Source organism: Peromyscus leucopus, chromosome 4 (assembly GCF_004664715.2).
Source record: "Peromyscus leucopus breed LL Stock chromosome 4, UCI_PerLeu_2.1, whole genome shotgun sequence".
Classification (NCBI taxonomy): Eukaryota; Metazoa; Chordata; class Mammalia; order Rodentia; family Cricetidae; genus Peromyscus; species Peromyscus leucopus.
Genome location: NC_051066.1, coordinates 37072336 through 37092483, shown reverse-complemented (window position 1 = coordinate 37092483; position 20148 = coordinate 37072336). Strand labels below are relative to the sequence as shown.

At 40.7% G+C, this 20148-nt stretch overlaps 2 protein-coding genes across 16 annotated transcripts in view; both read left to right on the top strand.

Moving 5' to 3' along the window:
- Baz2b (bromodomain adjacent to zinc finger domain 2B) overlaps positions 1-20148 on the top strand; it is a 245851-nt gene that overhangs the window by 71142 nt on the left and 154561 nt on the right. The window lies entirely within an intron of this gene.
- On the top strand, positions 15377-16556 carry LOC119087839 (enhancer of rudimentary homolog). Its single transcript, XM_037204814.1, has one exon. It carries the CDS (start codon positions 15798-15800, stop codon positions 16161-16163), a length of 366 nt encoding a protein of 121 aa, XP_037060709.1. The 5' UTR covers positions 15377-15797; the 3' UTR covers positions 16164-16556.

Below are 20148 nucleotides of genomic sequence, written 5' to 3'. Positions count from 1 at the left end.
TGTAGTGCGGTGCTTGCACATGGAAGACAGAGTCCTCATTTGTTTGGTTGTTGATTACCTTCCTTTGTTGCTGTCCATGTTGGTGCCTCCAGACAGGCTCTCCCACTAAACTGGAAGCTCGGTTTTTTAGCTAGACTGGCTAGCCAGCCCGAGAGCTCTTGGAGCCCCCTGTTTCCACCCCACAATGCTGTGCCTACAGGCTGCCCTGCCTGGGTTGTTTCATGGATACTAGGCATTTAAACTCAGGTTCTCCCCACTGTGCTGTTCTGCAGTGTTACCAAATACAGAATTCGGGGTTAGCTGGCAGTCGTGGTTTGTTTCAGTTATTGTTGTTTGTTTCCTAGCACTGTTTTGTTTGTTTCTTTTCTGAGACAGGTCTGACCACATAACTCTGGCTAGCCTGGAACTCACTATTTAGACCAAACTGGCCTTGAACTAACAGATTCACCTGCCCCTGCTTCCCAAGTCCTGGGATTAAAGGTGTGTGCCCTTATACCCAGCTCCCTAACACTCTTTAAATATGTTTTTCTTTGCAGTCTTGTCCCTGGGTTTGGGGTGAGAAATTAGCTGTTAATCTTGTTGTAGATTTATCCTTCATAAATTGCTTCTTTGCTTTTGAGAGCATTTGTTGGCTGGAGATACAGGTGTTACTGCATTTACCTGTAGTCTATAAGAACCAGGGTTCTATCTCTATCATGGCCTCTCCCATCTAGGAGATCCCAGCATGTCTTGGTGGGGATCCACTTTCCTAGATGGAGTTTGTTGATTTTGTTGGATCTGTAGATTTATATCTTTCAGCAAATTAGGAAGGTTTCCAGTACTCTTATTTCAAATGCTTCTCTGTTCCTTTCTCTTGCCGCACTTTTGCAAACTCGTCATTGATATGTTGGTTCAGTTGTTGATGTTGCAGGTTCCATGGGCTCTCTTCACTTAGATTATTGAGTTTGCTTCTTCGAGCAGATCATCTCAGATGGCCAGTCTTCACTTTTGCAGGCTCTTTGTCTTTGCTTCCTCACAACTTTTTAAATTTGCATAGTGAGTTTTCCCCTAGTCACTTTCACACTTAGTATTATTTCTAGCTCTAAATTTTCTGTTTCCTATTTCTTTACTGATGTTATTTTTATTCATTTTTCCCCCTCTTGATTTCTTTGTTGTCTTTGATATCCTTTAGGTCTTCAAGTATGATTTAGAAATGTAATCTGTTACTAGTAGATCCACCCTAAAAGCATGCTAATGAGACCAGGCTGACCTGGAATTTAGGGATTCACCTGCCTCTGCCTCCTGAGTGCTGAGATTAAAGGTGTGAATACATCTTAAGAAGTAAATAGACAGGAAAGATAGGAGCTTGAAGATCGAATCCTGTGTAGCTGTAATCCAGAGACCAAGGATTGTAGTTCAGGTAACAGAAGTGAGTGATACTGGAACAAAGTAAGACCTTGCTTTTTTTGTTCGGAACATGTTGAAGCATTGTCAGTACGTTACACATCAATACTTGGTGCTAGAGACTGAACCCTGTGGTCTCTCTCTGTAGTCCCAGTAACCTTAGTTAGGGTTTCTGTTGCTCTGAGGAAACACTGTGACCAGAAACAACTTTGGGAGGAAAGGGTTTGTTTTGCTTACACTTCCACATCACTGTTTATCATTGAAGGAAGTCAGGACAGGAACTCAAACAGAGCAGGAATCTGGAGGCAGGAACTGATGTAGAGGCCATGGAGGAGAGCTGCTTACTGGCTTGTTCACAAAACTTGCTCAGCTTGCTTGCTTGCTTGTCTGCCTGCCTCCCTCCCTCCCTCTCCTTCTGTCTGTTCCTCCCTCCCTTTTTGCTTTTTTTTTTTTTAAGATTTATTTATTTATTATGTATACAGCATGTATGATCAGAAGAGGGCACCAGATCTCATTACAGATGGTTGTGAGCCACCATGTGGTTGCTGGGAATTGAACTCAGGACCTCTGGAAGAGCAGCCAGTGCTCTTAACCGCTGAGCCATCTCTCCAGCCCCCTTTTTTGCTTTTTTAAGACAGGTTCTCTTTTCAGACTTTGCTGTCTGGGAACTCTCTCTGTAGACCAGGCTGGCCTTGAACTCTGGGATCCATCTTCCTGCCTCTGGGATTAAAGGTGTGTCCCACCACCAAATGGCAAGCTTGCTTTCTTATAGAGCCTAGGACCACCAGCGTAGGATATCCCTTCCACAATGGGCTGGACCTTTTTACATTCACTATTTAAGAAAATGCCCTACAGGCTTGCCTACAGCTGGATTATATGGAGACTTTTTCTCAATTGAGGTTCTCTTCTCTTGGATGACTCCAGTTTGTGTCAAGTTGACATGAAAGTAGCCAGCACAGAGAGGATAAATAACTTGCTCAGATTACATGATGTTTAGATGGCAGAACAAGCATCACAATTGGTGAGTGTGAGGTTTAGTACCCGTGTCACCATATTCCTCATATATAGGAAATGTGTAAGAAATTCTAAGTAGTAGCACATACCTATGATTCCAGAGCCTCAGGAGGCTGAGGTAGGAGGAGCGTGGCTTTGTGGCTGCTCTGGGCAACTTATTGAGAGAAACCCTGTTCCAAAACAAATGAACAAAGCCCCCAAACTAATCAAGTGAAAAACTTGAAGTTTCTGAAACATGAAATTGTCTCGTGCCTTATTATTGCAACAGATACTTACTAAATGCCTGCTCTGCCTGCAGGATATCATTTTATTCTTTACCAGTGCAGTGGTTTGATCTGTTGCTTTTAAGTCGACAGAGGAACTCATAGTCCTCAACCACATCTATTATAACAAAGACATATTTGATTTCCCCTATGATTTTTTCTACCTTTCAATTCTTGTTCTCTGAGGGTAAATTATAATGATGAATTATGTGTCAGACAGTTTCCATGTGTTATTTATATAAAGTAACAATTCCAATTTGACATACTTCGGAAGAGTTTACATTCATAGTTTTTAATCAGAGACAATGATGTTTCTACTATAATGCACTCAATGTAAAAGTAATTTGTGTTTAAAAAGGCTTTAATATATATTAGGAAAAGTAAACATAATGCTCATAAATATTTTCTGAGTGTTTAAATGACAAAAAATTATAGATAAGCTAATTTGTTATGGTTTAACTGTCGCCTCCAAAATTTATCTTATAGATTAATTGCCATTGTGACACTGTTAAAATGTGCAGACTTTAGAGGGGATTAGGTTATAGGGCACACCCTCTTGAATTAAGGCCTTTACCATGATAATTTAGTAATATTAGGTGGGGAAAGTTTGATCTCTTTCCTCCCCATACACACTTACTCTGTCTCACATATGATACATTCTCTCTGGGAGCCCATTTTCAGGTTCCTAGTGGCTTTACTCAGCAGGTCTTCATAGAGAGGATGATTGGACCATGGGCCTGAGTGCAGGTGTCTGAGATGGTTTGCGCTTGGCTGTGGTCTTTTGCTCCACCCCTTGGCATTTCTATAAATTCCTTAGGGCAGAGACAGTCAGGGCCTCTCATCCTGTATTTTCTATCTGTTTATCTCCACAATCTAAATCCTTCTATCTAATATTTCCTGCTGCTCACATTCAAGAAAACTCTGGGGAACCATGGGGTTGGTGGGTAAATGCCCTGCAATTCTCCCATGTTATGTTGCAACAAAAAGCAAGACAGAAGGACTCTCCTTGTACTCCAGCTTCCAGAACTGTGAACCACATACACTGACTCATAGAAGGACTCTCCTTGTACTCCAGCCTCCAGAACCGTGAACCACATACACTGACTCATGACTGACCCATTATGTTGAGCAGAAGAAATGGATGAAGACTTAGTGTGGCTCCTGAGGGCATTTTGAGTCGCATAAATAAACCAATTTATACTCTACTAATCTCTGTTTTATTTAGCTTTATTTTTGTGGAGCTCAGTTATACTGCAGATACTAATGGAAAAGATATAAAGCTAGATGCCAAATGGAAAGTTGCTTGCTCTCAAATAGTCCCCAGGTAAGAATTAAGAGCCTTCATTAATTTAATCAATACTTTTTGTGTGCTCACATTCAGTCACTCATTCTTGCATTTATTCATTGTACAAATATTTACAGAGTGTTGACCTGTGTTTTCCTTGTCCATGTACTGGGGATACTGTGGTCAATAGGACAAAGTTCTTTTGTCATTAAGTTCACCTTGGAGTGTGGGAGAAGAGAAAAACAAATATTCTCAAAGATTGATAAGTACTTCAAAGATGAGGAAAGGAGAAGGTGGTCCTGCTTACAGGGGGTGGAGTTGAGCCTAGGGCAATAGATACCTAAGAGTTAGGAGTGGCCCCCTTGCTAAAGTGATACTGTGTTGAGAAATGAATTTCTATGAAGGCCCAGCCACATGAAGACCTGAGGGAACAGGGGATGCAGCAGCAAGAGGCAGGGAGACTGTAAGCAGGAGAATAGAGGTGGGCAGATCTGTCAGGGAGTTCCAGGACTGCAGGGGCAGAGCTCTTGCCAACAGCTTGAAGCCTTAGGTTCAGTCCTTAGCACCACATCCTTCAAATGTGAAGTAAAGCCACTGGAAGGTTTCCCTAATCAGATTTGTCTCCGCCTCCCTGGTTAATGTTTAATGAGATTGTTTTATAGTCAACATTCTTCATATTTGATAGTTTAAAGGAAGCAACTATATTTAATTCACTAGTGACATTAAGTCATTATACATTCTCAGGTTTTGTATAAAGTTATATTTTGTCAGTATTTTATGATTTTTGTCCCTAAGTTATACTTGTAGCTTATTTAAGAAAGTTCGATTATCTTGATTTAATAAATACTGTATTCCTTTTAGCTTGCTAGACTTATAAAAGTAGAAAATACACTGTATCCTTTCAAAGTTTTTAGTCTAGTAGAAAAAGAGACGTAAAATGCATGTTACAAGTTTGCTATATACACTCTTTTCCACTCTCTCTCCCTTCTCTTCCCCTCTTTTCTCTCTTTCCCCCTTTTTCTCCCAATAAAGCTCTAAAAAGCTTTAAAAAAAGTTTGCTATATACTATGAGAAAAGTATATATAATATCTCTTATGAGCATCAAAAGACAGGTGAGGGATGAGTTGATGGCTCAGCGGTTAAGTGCTCCAGCATGAGAACTGGAGTTCAAACCCCCCAGAATGCCATGTAAATGCCAGGTGGGTGTGGTTGCCTACTTCTAGTCCCACCCTGGGAAGGTGGAAACAGGATCTGAGAGCAAGCTGGCTTACAAAGCCAGCCAAATCAGGGAGCTTTGGCTTCTATTGAGAGATCTTGCCTCAACTAGTTAGATGCAAGAATGACCAAGAATAATTACCAGTATCTACTTTGGGCCTCCACGTGTATGTGCACATGTGTGCTTTTTGGAACAGGGTAACAAGAGTTAATTAAACCAAGGATCCTGATATTGTAAACTGTCTTTTGAAAGAGCTTATGATTTCTAAATTTCATAAATTTCCACATACATATGTATTGCAACTTAATATGTATGCAGAAATTGAATTGCTGTTCTAAACTTTTCTAAGGTAGAAAGGTATATATGTCTGTGTTACAGACAGTCCTGGACCTAGCATGGTTCCATCACAGTTTTTCAAGATGTTGCAAAGGTAGCATGCATTCAGTGGAATCAGTACTTTTTAAATTTTGACTTGTGATCTCTTCCTGGCCTGGTGATATTCTTATAATGCTGGGCAATGGCAACAAGCCCAGCCATGAGCTTACAGGGTAATCTAATCACCTGTGCCCTAAAGTGCACCACACTGCTAAGCTCTGATACTCTATAGCTTACATATATTAAGTGTCTCCCTTTTATTTGCCGTATTGCCAGCTTCCTCTGGGTTTGTAACTGCACAGGATGCTGACTGTTGGTGTTATTACTCTTCTCCCCACTGTTTCCTTTCACCTTCCGTTCTCCACATTCCAAAGGTTACATGAGGTGGGAAGAAGGGGGTTGTTAGAATTCTGATGGAGAGGCTGGCTCATCAGGCAGTGGTGAGCAATGCAAATAAGATCAACAATACTGTGTAAGAATTGCTCTTTGAGAAGAGGCTTCTTAGCAAACTTTGCCAATTTGTTCTTTGAAAACAGTGGGTTATGGTTATAAAAAGGGAAGCAAAGGGCCAAGGAGATAGCTTGGTGCTGTCATACAAACAATAGGACATGAGTGGGATCCCACACAAAGAAGCCAGTCATGATGTCTTGTGCTTGGAATCTCAGCATTGGGATTCATTTCCATTGTCCTTCATGCTTGGATTCTTTAACATTTTGAAATATTAGAAATATCAAGTCATCATGTCACCATATCAGTGTTCAACTATGACAAGGATTGGACTTTTGAATCTGATTGAATATTCGAATCTGATTGCCATTCACTGATACACATGATGTGTATTTATGGTAGAAAGTCTGTCATTTATTATTTAAGTGGAAATTTAAACACTATTATCTTATTCAAATATATGAACATCTTAAAATATTTTATGAATCTCTGAGAGATGACTTGGTGGATAAGAACACATAATACTCTTGCAGAGGACCCGAGTTCAGGGTTCTTAACACCTATGGTAGGTGTCTCTGTAACTCCAACCCTAAGGTGGTCTGATGATTCTGGTTCTGTGCACATATACATACATATGCCAACCATGTGGTTGCTGGGAACTGAACTCAGGACCTCTGGAAGAGCAGCCAGTGCTCTTAACCGTTGAGCATCTCTCCAGCATCGGAAGGAACCTAAGAGTGACATTGTGTGACAGTACTCTGGCAGATTGTGACGTTGGTGTCTTAGTTCTGTATTCTTTTTTGAATATTAGGTGACTTTCTTCCTTTTGGTGTGTTCTTTTCTCTCTTATATTGTTTTAACAAAAATCCTGTTTTAGGTCTGCTTTTGCGATTAAAGTCACCAATTTCCACATCAGATCGGAGATCTTTGAATCTGTGGATTGCTCTCTTCTGACTCCAGGCAGTCAGACCTGAAAAGGCATGTGGTCTATCTAGTCCCAGTGTCCTCTGTTTCCCTTCCATCCCCACACTGTCATCCCTAGCTCACACTGAGACAGCTGTCTGTTCACTTAGCACTTTCTGTTTCCAAGACCATATCTCCTCTTCTCACACTGTGGATAACGTTGCCATATTAACATAGCTGAAGTCATGATTGCTTTTTCTCACATTTATTTATGCTCTTCTCATTTTTGTGGAAACATCTTTTTCCACCTCTGTGTGTAGTCAAATGCTGCACATCTTAGAATACCCAACTCAGATTCCTTTCCTTCTGGGTTCTGGCTGAAAGGGAGTGTGAATTGCAAAGTCTGGAGTCGGGGCTTCTCTGTCATTGGACACTTGGTGTTCTCTTATCGTGGAATGCTAGAGCAGGAAGGCTGTAGACGGCATCTCTTCCACTCACTTGACTTTCTGGTGAGTGACTTTCCCTGGACCAGAGCTCTAAACAGATGGAGCTCTCCTAATCTCAACTCCAGAATACTTTCTTTTGTATTTTACTTCCTCAGTAAAGTGCCTTGTCTTTCATTTTAGAGGCTTTTTAAAGAGAGTGTTTATTATTTGCTTAGCCTGAGACCAGAACCTTCTTTTAACCTCTTTTGTATTCGCCCATAGTTTGTATGTAACAGACTAGTTCTTCCTTTCTTTTGTAGCGAATCCTTACTTTTCAGATAAGAGGATGGGTTAACCTGACATGGTTGTATATACTTGTGATGTCAGCACTGTGGAACCTGGGCAAGAAGTTTCTGATTTCAAAGCCAGATTAGGTTACTTAGGAAAACAGGTCTCAAATACATAAATAAACTAAAATTTTAAATAAAAATGTATGCACATTTGTAAAGATATTAATGACCAAATATTATGGTATATTTGTTTAAAAGGGATGAGGGAAGCATTTATTTATTTATTTATTTATTTATTTATTTATTTATTTATTTATTTATTCATTCATTCATTTATTTATTCATTCATTCATTCTTTTTTTTTTTTTTTGGTTTTTCGAGACAGGGTTTCTCTGTGTAGCTTTGCGCCTTTCCTGGAACTCACTTTGGAGACCAGGCTGGCCTCGAACTCACAGAGATCCGCCTGGCTCTGCCTCCCGAGTGCTGGGATTAAAGGCGTGCGCCACCACCGCCCGGCTCATTTATTTTTGAGGGAGGGTCTCCTATATTCCAAGTTGGCCTTGAACTCATCATGTAACTGAAGGTGGCCTTGAACTGCTGATCTTCCTGTCTTTATCTCCAGTGGCATTATAGGCTTGTATTTCTGTGGTGTTATGGATCAAACCTAGAGCGTTTGTATATGCTGGACAAGCACTTTACCAAGTGCATGACAAATACATGCCCTGCCCCAGAAGTATTTGTCATAGTCTGATAGTAACCATCTGTTCCTACAGCTTTACTGAACACAAAGTAGTGGGAAACGACAAAATAGAATTGAAAAATTTCATTCTATTTTGGATTTGGCTTGTTTGCAGTGTTAACAACACTAACTGAAGTATAAAACTAGACATTACATCATCGTTGTAATGTCAATTTCTACGGAGCTGAGCTGTGTTTTTTTTTTTCTTTTTCTTTTTCTTTTTTTCTTTTTTTTTCCGAGACAGGGTTTCTCTGTGTAGCTTTGTGCCTTTCCTGGAACTAACTTGGTAGCCCAGGCTGGCCTCGAACTCACAGAGATCCGCCTGGCTCTGCCTCCCGAGTGCTGGGATTAAAGGCGTGCGCCACCACCGCCCGGCATGAGCTGTTTTATTAAGAAAACAGTTTTGAGTGGAAAGGCTTTATTGCAGGAGTATATGTATAGCATGAGCAAGGAGGGCACTGCCCCCCCCCCCAAAGCAGCAGATTTTATTAACAAGAAATATGATGTAATTCTTTAAATAATTTATTTTTTTATATGTGTGTATGTTTATATGTGGACATGTGCATGTCACACTATGTGTGGAGGTCAGAGGACAACTTATGGGAATTGGTTTTCTCCTTCCACCACGTGAGTCCAGAGCATCAAACTCAGAGGGCTTGGTGGCAAGAGCCTTTGCCCACTGAGCGATCTCCCCAGCGGAAAAATAGGTAACGGTCCATTGTTTTGATTCATGAGCCGTTATTGAGAACTGCCTTGTGGAGTCTTGGGTTTTAACATTTTCCGAATATGCTTGTTTTAAAGCATGTAAGTAAAACAACTAGAATCATAGTGCATATATGTACTCTATAATTCCTTTGCAACCCAGAATGAATAAAAATGGGGCATTGTAGGGCAACTTAAATACCTCTTGGGTGAATAAAGCGTGGGCTTCATGCCTACAGTTGAGGGATTCATCATCTGCTGCAGCTGTATTACAGAGGTGACACCAAGGTGAGAGCAGGCTTGCAGAATGGTGGGAAATCATTGATATTCTAACTTGGAGGCTGTAAATGGCTCAGTGGCAGATGGAGTCTTTGTCAAGGAAGAAAAATGGCAGCTTTCTAGTGCATAGATGCTTTGCTAGCACCTCAGCACACCGGCTGTGACCTTCTTAGATTCAGACTCTTCTAGCTCTAATAAATTGTCCTCGGCTTTTATTCACCAAAAGTAGATAAATAGTAGTCATTACATTTGAGTACAAATTGAGGTGTTTCATTATGAAGAGACATAAACATGTTTTATTGTCCACTCTTTAAGGAAGTAAGCTTTTAAGGGAATTTGCATTTCTTGTCATCAGAAACCCGGAATTTCTCAGTTGATTTGCAAGATTAAAATCACATAGTCTTTGTTTTAGTTTAAAAAAAAAAAAAAAAAAAGAATATTACAATTTGAAAGAAAATCCTAGACCGACACATTCAGTTTACAGATGAAGAAACCAAGACTCAGGCTGATGTATTCAGGACCCATTTTGCCAATTCACTGTTAGATGTCAAACCCAGGACAAATGGCTAACTGTGGTGCCTATGCCAGCATCCCTCAGTCCCTACCTGGTACAGGGTATGGCTGGCAAGCCCCGCCCCTTAACCTAAACTTCTTCAATCCAGAGGCTGGACTGCCCTTTCCTCAGCCTCCCTTCCCTATACAATCGAGCTGTTTTGGTTACCCAGCCCTTTTTGTCTACCCTCTTCCCGCCTGGCCTCCCTTCTCCTTACATGTCCCTGCTCATGGTCATGTCCATGCTGGACTCTCTCAGATGTCTCTGCCTCTAGCTGTGCTCTCCCACATATCTATATTAAACCTTCTCCTCCACCAGATCTAGGAGCAGTCATGTCCTCCTTTTTTACTTCCTTTTCATTGATTTATGGCTCACAGATTGATAGATTTTGTTTTGTTGTACTTAGAAGTTATTTTTAATTTTGGAGATACTACTTTAAGTAAAATTAAAAATTACCATAGAAGGCACACACTTATTTATAATAGCTGCATAAAGAAAGTAACTGTAGAGTCTTTCATTTATTATTCAGTTTTAGGTATTTTCATTAGAAAGAATCCCAGCTTTCATTTCTAGTCCGATCACTGGAGTGAATAACAATTGTGTAGTTGGTTATACGAGGAATATGAAGTGATGTAGCATCAGCTTTGTTATCCCCTAATAAATACTTGTTTGTGTCTTAACCGACTGAGTCATACAGACCAAGTCTCCAGCCTAAAATGGTTCATCCTACAACGTTTAACTTCGAATGCTGTGGGAGCACTGTGCATTCGGCAGTTACTGCACTTTGAAACTTGAAGTTTGATCTTCTGCTGTGCTAGCAATAGATGAGAAGATACTGTTGGTGCCAAAGAGCCAGGAGTGAGCCCCAGGCCTGTCAGCTGTGCGGTCACAAGGCTAAAATGCAATAGTCTGTATTACACTGGGTTGCTAATTTTTGATTTCATCAGTGAGATTATAAAGTACATTTCCACTCACAATATTTCTACATTTCACTGGGTTTAATATATAATCCAATGGATATAACCTGAGTACGAATTGAGCCGTATTTGCTTTGTATTGTGAATTTTAGAAATTTTAGAAATACTGCATTTGATGTTAAATTACTTTATAGTTTGTAGGTTGTATTATGAAATACTTTGAAAAATTGTTGCATGTGTCAGTGAGAATTTACTTTGACTTTAGTGGAATGTAGGTACCTATGAGAGTCCGTTATCATGTGGAATATGTTCAGTTGAAAAACTGACCAATAGTGGAGAGTAATGTCAGAAGGAAAAATGGAAACACTACCCACCTAAAATCTACTCTAGCACTGGCAGTCTCCAGTGCAGTGGTTCTCAAGCTTTCTCGTGCTGCGACCCTTTAATACAGCCATAAAATTATTTTTCTAGCCGGGTGGTGGTGGCGCACGCCTTTAATCCCAGCACTCGGGAGGTAGAGGCAGGTGGATCTCTGTGAGTTCGAGGCCAGCCTGGTCTATAGAGCGAGATCCAGGAAAGGCTCCAAAGCTACACAGAGAAACCCTGTCTCAAAAATAAATAAACAAACAAAAATTATTTTGTTGCTATTTCATAACTATAATTTTGCTACTGTTATGAATTGTAATGTAAATATCTTATGCAGATGGTCTTAGATGACCCTTGTGATAGGGTCTTTCAACCCCCAACGGGTCACAACCCACAGGTTGAGAACAGCTGTTCTTGAGTTCTTGAGAAAGGAGTCATGGATATCCGTGAAGAAAAAGGCCCCTAGCTTTAAAGGGTGTCTGCTTTCAAATGTAGAACTTCAGGTCCAGACTTGTCATCTAGTGTCCGCAAAAGTGCGGCAAAAGGAGATACACGAACGTGCTCTCTGTGCACTTTGGAAAGCTAAGAGTAGAGGTCTTAAAATGGTTTTGAATGAAAAGTTTGAGCTTAAAGTTTCCAAAATCCTGAAACAACTTTTTAAAAACAACAAACTCCAATCCTGTGTTTTTATATAGAATGTAGATATGAAAAATATGAACCAGAATATTCTGAGGTAAGCACTCCTTGTGAATATGCTGATAAGTAGCTATTTCACCTGTTACCTACTTTAATATTAAATCATTATACTCAGATAGATGTTAAATGATAGTCACTGAGTTATTGAACAGCTGAGTAATAAGTACCTATTTATGGAAAGTGGTAAGCTTAATGACTGGACAACACAGACTTACTCGTGTGTCTTACTCTATGGGTAAAAGACAAAATAAGGTTTGATTTGCTGTGTGACCATCAGCACTGTGAAGAAAAATAGAGCGAGTGAAGGGCCCGAAGTGCAGGGTGTAAGTTGACACCTGTTCTCCAGTGCTCATCAAAGGCTCTCTGATCAGACAGCGGCTGAGCTGCAGGAGCAGCCCCAGAGGGGACTGCGGGGCACAGCCCCCGAGGGGACCGCGGGGCCCAGCCCCAGAGGGGACTGCGGGGCACAGCCCCCGAGGGGACCGCCGGGCCCAGCCCCAGAGGGGACCGCGGGGCCCAGCCCCCGAGGGGACCGCGGGGCCCAGCCCCCGAGGGGACCGCGGGGCCCAGCCCCTGAGGGGACTGCCGGGCACAGCCGCAGAGGGGACTACGGGGCACAGCCGCAGAAGGGTAGTGAGCCATGTGGATAGGATTCTGCGAGGGACAGTGAGTAAAATGCTGCTAGTGGAGAGGTTTTGCATTCTTTGGGTCTTTTTGTTTTGGTTTTGAGACAGGGTTTCACATTGTTGCCATCAAATTCATGACAGTCCTCCTGCCTCTCGAATGCTGCGATTAGAGGCCTGAGCTCACTGTACCTGATCCTTGTTGTCAAATCAGTGATTTCCAAAGTAATTGTGTCAGAACATTGGTTGTATGGAGCGTTACATGAAAAGAAGATTCATGGTTAAGTAAACTTGGGAGGTGTAAGATTAACGTTAGGCCGGGTACACACACGGCACATCCTGGTAATGGCAGTTTGGAAAGCTTAGACAGGAAGATTGTGAGTTGGAGGCTAAGATGCTGTCTCAAAGAAGAGATAGAGGGAGGGAGCTAGGAAGGGAGAGAAGAGTAGTGGAGGGAGGGGAAATGAAAGAAGAAATTGTTAAACAGGCTTTGTTTTATTGAACAGTTGTTCCTGGGCATCTTTTAAAGTACTCATGTGTTTAGGAATCTACAGCATATTTGACATTCAAAGAATATCTTAGGAAACTGCATCCATCCTCCATGCTGTTGTAAATGCCTACCAGGCAACACTAGAGGCTGACCACCGGGCGTAAAGTTGCTGCTGCACAGTGTCTCTGCTTCCCCTTGGCAATCCTCCCGGCCCGTGCTTTCATTGAGACACACAGACACACGTCTTTTTCACCCTTTCTTCCTTTCCTTTCTAAATATTTCTCAAATACATGTTTCTTGAAACCTCTGCCGAATACCCTCGTGTGTGTGTGTGTGTGTGTGTGTGTGTGTGTGTGTGTGTGTGTATGTGTATGTGTGTGTGTGTGTTGCAACAGGCCCAGACTGGCCTCAAATTTATGGAAATCCTTCTGCCTTAATCTCTCAAGTACTGGGTTCTAGGTTTGAGCACCCACACTCAGCCAGATGCCTAAGTAGTCATGTAGGTTTGCACGATGTCTCATTCAGCCTGTAGCAATCAGCTGAGTAACTGGTGCCTCTTGCTGTGCCCTGTTCATCCTTGTCTTTGAGATGATTTCATTGATACCATCACTCTAACTAGGTCATTCACCTACTCAAACCCTGAACTGACTTGCAGTCACTCACAAGTCTCATGAAATCATTCATAAACTGTTCCATTTATCTGAAGGTATACCTCAGCCTTTTGTACTTACTGCTCCCTACGTTTAAAACCATTTAACTGTACTAAAGCAGGTGCTGTGTATGCAGTACCCCCTCTCCTTATTCAGAGCTATGTGACAGACCCTTCTGCAGGGAGCCTAATTTTTTTTTATCCTCATCCCTGTCTTTGTTTTTTTTTCTTTTTTTTTTTTTAAAGCCAGAATCTCACTCTGTAGCTCTGGCTGTCTTGGAACTCTCTATGTAGACCAGGCTGGCTTAAACTCAGAGACCCATCTTCTTCTGCCTTTGAGTACGTGGAATTAAAAGTGTACACGATCACCCAGGCTATTTTTTATTTTTCAGAGTTTGAGAGTTGATGTCATCTACAAGAGCTTTCAAGGTCTTCCTGGGTAAACCCAGGTACTTATGCATGAATTTCATCAGAACACTGAGTGTGAGGAAATAAAAATTCAAATCTGCGTTTCCTCCCTCCCTGCACTGCACTTTATAATTGTGTTAAATGTCTGATCACATGAGCAGATACGATCGGAGTTGAGATTAGCTAAATAGTGGAAGGTATTCTGATGGAAAGACCTCAAGTTCTCTCTCTCTGCTCATAAACTGATGGATTATAGATTAAGATGTGTAGCTGTAAAGTTTTAAAAAGAAAACTGGAAAACCATGAGCTCAAACTTGGGAATGAATTCTCATGTGATATGCAAAAAATGTTATCTCTAAAGGGAAACAGGCAATTGGGTATCATCAAAGTTAAAGATACTTTTTGGAAGATCCTATCAATATAATAATAGGTCGGACACGGAGTGGGGAGGGGCCCCCAACTCCCCACCCGTAGTTGAGGGGCTGCTGACAGTCAGTGGCTGCTGAGGAAAGATGAGTCTATTTTCTTTGTTACACTCCAGGCCTCCCTGCCCCCAACCCATGATGCTTCCAGTGTGCAGGTAAGGACAGGACCACATGGACTTGGGGTGTTCGAAAATAGGTATATAGTTTTTAAAGATGATAAAAGGATACTATGAGGAAAAACTTCAAAGCTACATATCTGAAAATATCTAGGGTATAGAAAAGTACACAAATTAATATTGAGACTGTTTACTGTCCAATTAAAAATGGACAAAAGACAAAAACAATTTGACCATGTAGATACTTTTTGAGCCTATGAAGAAATGATTAATTTCGCAGGGCACCAGGAAAACCCAAAATGACATTTCATTCCTCACTAAAGAGAGCAGATAAAATCAAAGTTCGAGGTTGTGGAAATGGCTCAGTGAGTAAGAGCATTTGCTGTGCTGTTGTTGGGACTTGAGTTTAAATCAGTTCATGTTTAAAGCCATGGAGAATATGGAAGACGAGGGGATACCTGGGACTTGCCGCCCCCCAGCCAAGCCCCTGGTCGATGTAAGACCTGTCTCAAAGGAATAAGACAGTGATAGAGGAGGACACCAAACATCCTCATCTGGCCTCTTTATGCTTATACACTGCACATGTATACCACATATACAAATCAAAAAATGTTTTGTTGTAGTGAAAATACCACATCCTGACAAGAATGTTGAGAAATTGGGTTCCAAATACATTACTGGTGGCAAAGTAAAATGATATAATTATTCTGAAAAACAGATTTGGCAGTTTGTCTCTGTCTGTCTGTCTGTCTGTCTGTCTCTCTTTCTCTCTCTCTCTCTCTCTCTCGCTCTCTCTCTCACACACACACACACACACACACACACACACACACAAATTATATACCTAGCATGATGCATCCCACAACTTGGATCCATGTCAGGTATATTTGACTAAAGGAAATGAGCCATAAAAGGCAATTGTATGAGTCCATTCTCAAAGGCAAATACAATAGCAGAATATAAGCCAGAAAAAGATTGTGTTCTTAGGGGTTAGAGATGGCAGAGGGGAAGGGCTCGAATGAGAGGCCTTCCTGGTAGTGCTGGTTACAGGATGAACAGAAAGGACAGTTGCATGAGATCAACATTTGTAGGTGGCTTCTTGGTTTTGAAGTGCAGGCAGCATGTATAAGATGTAGTTACTAAGGAAACAGTGACTGATATGTGGGACTTGATTGTATCATCTTGTCATTTCGTACAAACGTAGTTATTTAAAAAGAAAATGCTTTTAAGAATATGGGCGGCGGCAGCGGTGTTAGCGGCGGCTGCAGCAAAGCGTTTGGCGCCATGTCTCACACCATTTTGTTGGTACAGCCTACCAAGACACCAGAAGGCAGGACTTACGCTGACTATGAGTCTGTGAATGAGTGCATGGAAGGTGTTTGTAAAATGTATGAACAACATCTGAAGAGAATGAATCCCAACAGCCCCTCCATCACATACGATATCAGTCAGTTGTTTGACTTTATCGATGATCTGGCAGATCTCAGCTGTCTTGTTTACCGAGCTGATACACAGACGTACCAGCCTTATAACAAAGACTGGATCAAAGAGAAGATCTACATGCTCCTTCATCGACAGGCCCAACAGGCTGGGAAGTAGTTGAGTTGGAAGCATTGGGGGCTGAGGGTGGGCTTGGAACAGGTGCATAAAGTGTGCTGTAGTGAACATTTTGTATGATAGTAATCCTGTTTCCATTTTGTTACTAGAGCCAAGATTGAATGTATGACATGATAGTGAATGATCTTTTCATTCTGAAACCACCATTGCCCCTTTGCTCCTTTCCTTTCTTTTTTTACTTAAACATTTTTATGGTAATTCAGAGAGAAAGTGGTCTTTGCCAGTTAAGGTTGGTTCCAGTCCTGGAAACTGTTTGTATCTGCTTTACAGCAGTGAGTGCACTAACCCTTTGTGGGGTTAGGGATGGTGACAAGCTTAGTTATGTCCTCTGGGAAAGTCTTAGTGAAAAATAAAAAATGTTCTGTAAAAAAAAAAGAATTGCTGTACTATGAATCGAACCCAGGGCCTTACACATGCTAGGCAGTCTACCTGCCACTGAGCTAACTTCCAGCCTTCTTTAAACTTTTATTTTGTAAGAGTCTTACTAAATTGCTTAGTCTGGCCTTGCTGTCACTCTTTGTCCAGGAAGCCCTTGAACTTGGAACCTTCCTGTCCCGGCCTTAGAGTAGCTATTGTTCCAGGCCTGCGCTGCCAGATTGGGTCAGCTCACTCTTCTTTCTGTTCACCTTTGAGAACCAAAGTATTCCACGTCCTCATTCAAGTTATCCATACTTTATGATTTGTGTAGCTTTCGACCTCCCCCAGAGGTTTTCTTCACTAATATACCTAACACATATCCACTGTTTTCCTCTTGAGTATTTTTTCTTTATTATCAGCTGTAGACTTGCCCTGTCCTAAGTAATGTGATAAACAGAAGCATAAGGGTTATCCCATCCCTGGCATTGCTCAGGTTGAGTTGGCATAGAAAAAATATCAATCTCATTCTTTTTAACTGCTGTGTGCTATTTCATAATAGAAACATGTCTTAACCTTTTAATTTATTTATTTCACAATATTTCCAGTCTTTTCACTCTACCTTCAGCCTGCAATTTCATTTCTTAGTATGATTCTTTATGTCTACTATTTGAGAACTTTCCTTACATAGATATCTATCCGTGGAATTACCATGTTAGAGGTTTCATGATGTTTTTACTTTAGAGCATGTCTACTAGCTTTGTGTTGTCTGATAGCTTTCTGTGTTTATTTTACCAGTTTACACCACCCATGTCAAAGGCCTGCTGGCATTTGCTTAGTTCTTCCTTTCCCAGTACCTGTCTAGATCTTGTAATAAAGTCTAACAGATTTTAATGTGTAGGTTTCTATGACCATATGACTGAGCTTGCCTAGTCTTGTCTGATATTGGAAGATAAGCAGAATCGTATTTGCTTAGTACTGGATGAGAGGTTTTACTCCTGTAATATATGTTTATGTACATATTACATATAAAATCTGTATATTATATAATATGCATTTTGTATATTATATATACACATCTGCAGATGTCTTTTTTCTACTGTGATCAGTCAGAATATTAAAAATGCATTCTTTATTTTTGTAGCTTTGATATTCATCTTTTTGTTTTTTCTTAAGACTTAATTACAGAATCCTATTCTTGCTTAAACTAACTTAGTAGACAAACTATCACAATATCCTTCTCAGAAATTTATTCCTGGCCTAGTGATGGTGGTGCACACCTTTAATCCCAGCAGGCAGATCTCTGTGAGCTCCAGGGCCAGCCTGGTCTACAGAGTGAGTTCTAGGACAGCCAGGGCTGTTACACAGAGAAACCCTGTCTTGAAAACTTAAAAAGAAAAAAGAAATTCCTGTTCCAATTTGTCTTACTTAAAACCATTAGGTCTGTATTTTATATGTGTGTGTGGGTGTGCATATGCCATGGCCTGTGTGCAGAGATCAGAGGATGAGTTGGTCCTCTCCTTCCTCTGTGTGGGTGCTGGGATCGAACAGATGGTTTGGCGGCAGCACCTTTACCTACTGGCCATTTGGCTGGTCCTCGTCTTTAGATCCTTTAGCCATTCCTTATTCTAAAAGCAAACCACAGCCTCAAAACCACACTTGTACTCTTGAGGTGCCTTGATTTTTCTTTTTCCCTTTTCTGTACTGGTCTTCATGGCATTTTATTTACAAAAAGGACTCTCCTGCTGAAACCATTTAAAATTGTTGCTTTTAGCTGCTTAACATTTTCCAATCTATTACTGAAGGGTTTTTAGTCCTTCCCTCACTCCTCGAATGACTGCAAATTTCCAAAGAGAAATCCATATGAATGAGACTTTAAATAATTAAGCAGGAGGTAGTCAGTAGATAAGGGTACCACAAACGGTTTATTTGATGAGTGTTCTGTGTTTTAGTATGGACCCATAAGGAGCTGTTGGGGTTCCATCCAAATGACTGGAATTGGTGTGTAGGTTGTTGAGTACATTAATGTACTTTTGTATACTGTTTTCTTTTTCTTTTCCTTCCTTCCTCCCTCCCTCCCTCCCTCTCTCCCTCCCTTCCCTTTCCTTTCCTTTTAGTTTTTTTTTTTTTGAGATAGTTTCTCTGTGTAGCTATCGTTGTCTTAGAACTTGCTCTGTACACAGACTGGTCTTGAACTCAGAGATCCACCTGTGTCTGCCTCCCACGTGCTGGGATTAAGGGTGTATGCCACCACTGACAACCCATAGATTAGTTTCTTCCTCTTTAATGCACAGAATATTCTGGTTGGTAAGTGTGGGCTGAGTCTGAGATTTTGCATTTTGTAAAAATCCTTTCAAGGGCTTTTAGTTTGTGGCCTCTGTTTGATTAGCTAAGAGCCTGATGAACTCCTGAATGGCCACACCTAGGGCTGCTCCTTTTGCACCATATAAAAGTAATGCTTTCACATTGCTATAGATACGTGTTTTGTTTAATTTTGTACAGTTTAATTGATATTTTGCTATATTAATGGAAATTTATGTATTTCAGTAAATATATTGATTATGGGTTAGTTACTGCTGAGAGGTGTTAACATCATCTATTCAAAGCCATCCTTCAAGGTTATCGTCATCATCATCATTATCATCATCAATTTTTCGTGAACACTATAGACTAACTGAAGACTTCAAGTATGCTACATAAGTGCTTCACTGCTGAGTGACCCTGCAGCCCCCAGATTTTATAGTGGCCTCAGGAGCTGTGAGATAATCCAGAAAGTTGAGTTTAACAAGCCGTTCTAAGTATTTCATTTATTTTTCTGGTAGAACTAGAATTCATAATTGTTTTTCATTATTTTTGGATATTATTCTAATTTAGACATTAATGTGCCACTAAAGTGAGAATAAGAAACAATTTTCTGTTTAACTTGGGTCGTTTGTGGCTGTAAGCACTTACCTTTCCCCTCTGAAAGGCGTGGGTTAGTGGAAATCCTACAACAGAGGCCCCCTGCCAGCCTTGCCTGCACTGAAGGTGAATGGGGACTAGTACATCTGAGTGGGCAGGATGGATGATGGTTCTGGACTTCAAAGGGTGTCTATTGACTGGGGTGTTGATATTGCAAGATTAATAATACCAAATATTCTCCTGTTCTACTCAACAAAATCACAAATCTTTGAGTAAAGTCTTCAGAATTACTTAATTTTTGACATGGGAATTAGCAATCAACATATGTAGACCCCAAAGTAAAACATTTTTGGGAGAAATGTGTTTTTTATTTAAAAACATTAGACTGATTTTCATTTTGATAGTTAATATACAGCCCTATATTGTTGCATTTAATAAATTGTCAGTAGTGGAAAGTTCTAGAGGATTTATGAAGTGATTTAGAATTGACTTACTATTTTTTCATTCTTATGCATCATTCACATTGCTCTGAAGTTGTGCATATGGAACTTATGTCAAATGTTGGTCTTTTCAGACCAGATCTAGCACTTGTCTTTAGACATTGCCCTTCTTTGTTTCTTCTGGTCGCAGCCATTGATTTTCTTTTTAAAGGTACATTAATAGTGCTGATGAAGCAGTGCAGTTAGAATTTGCATTAAAAATAAATGTGGGG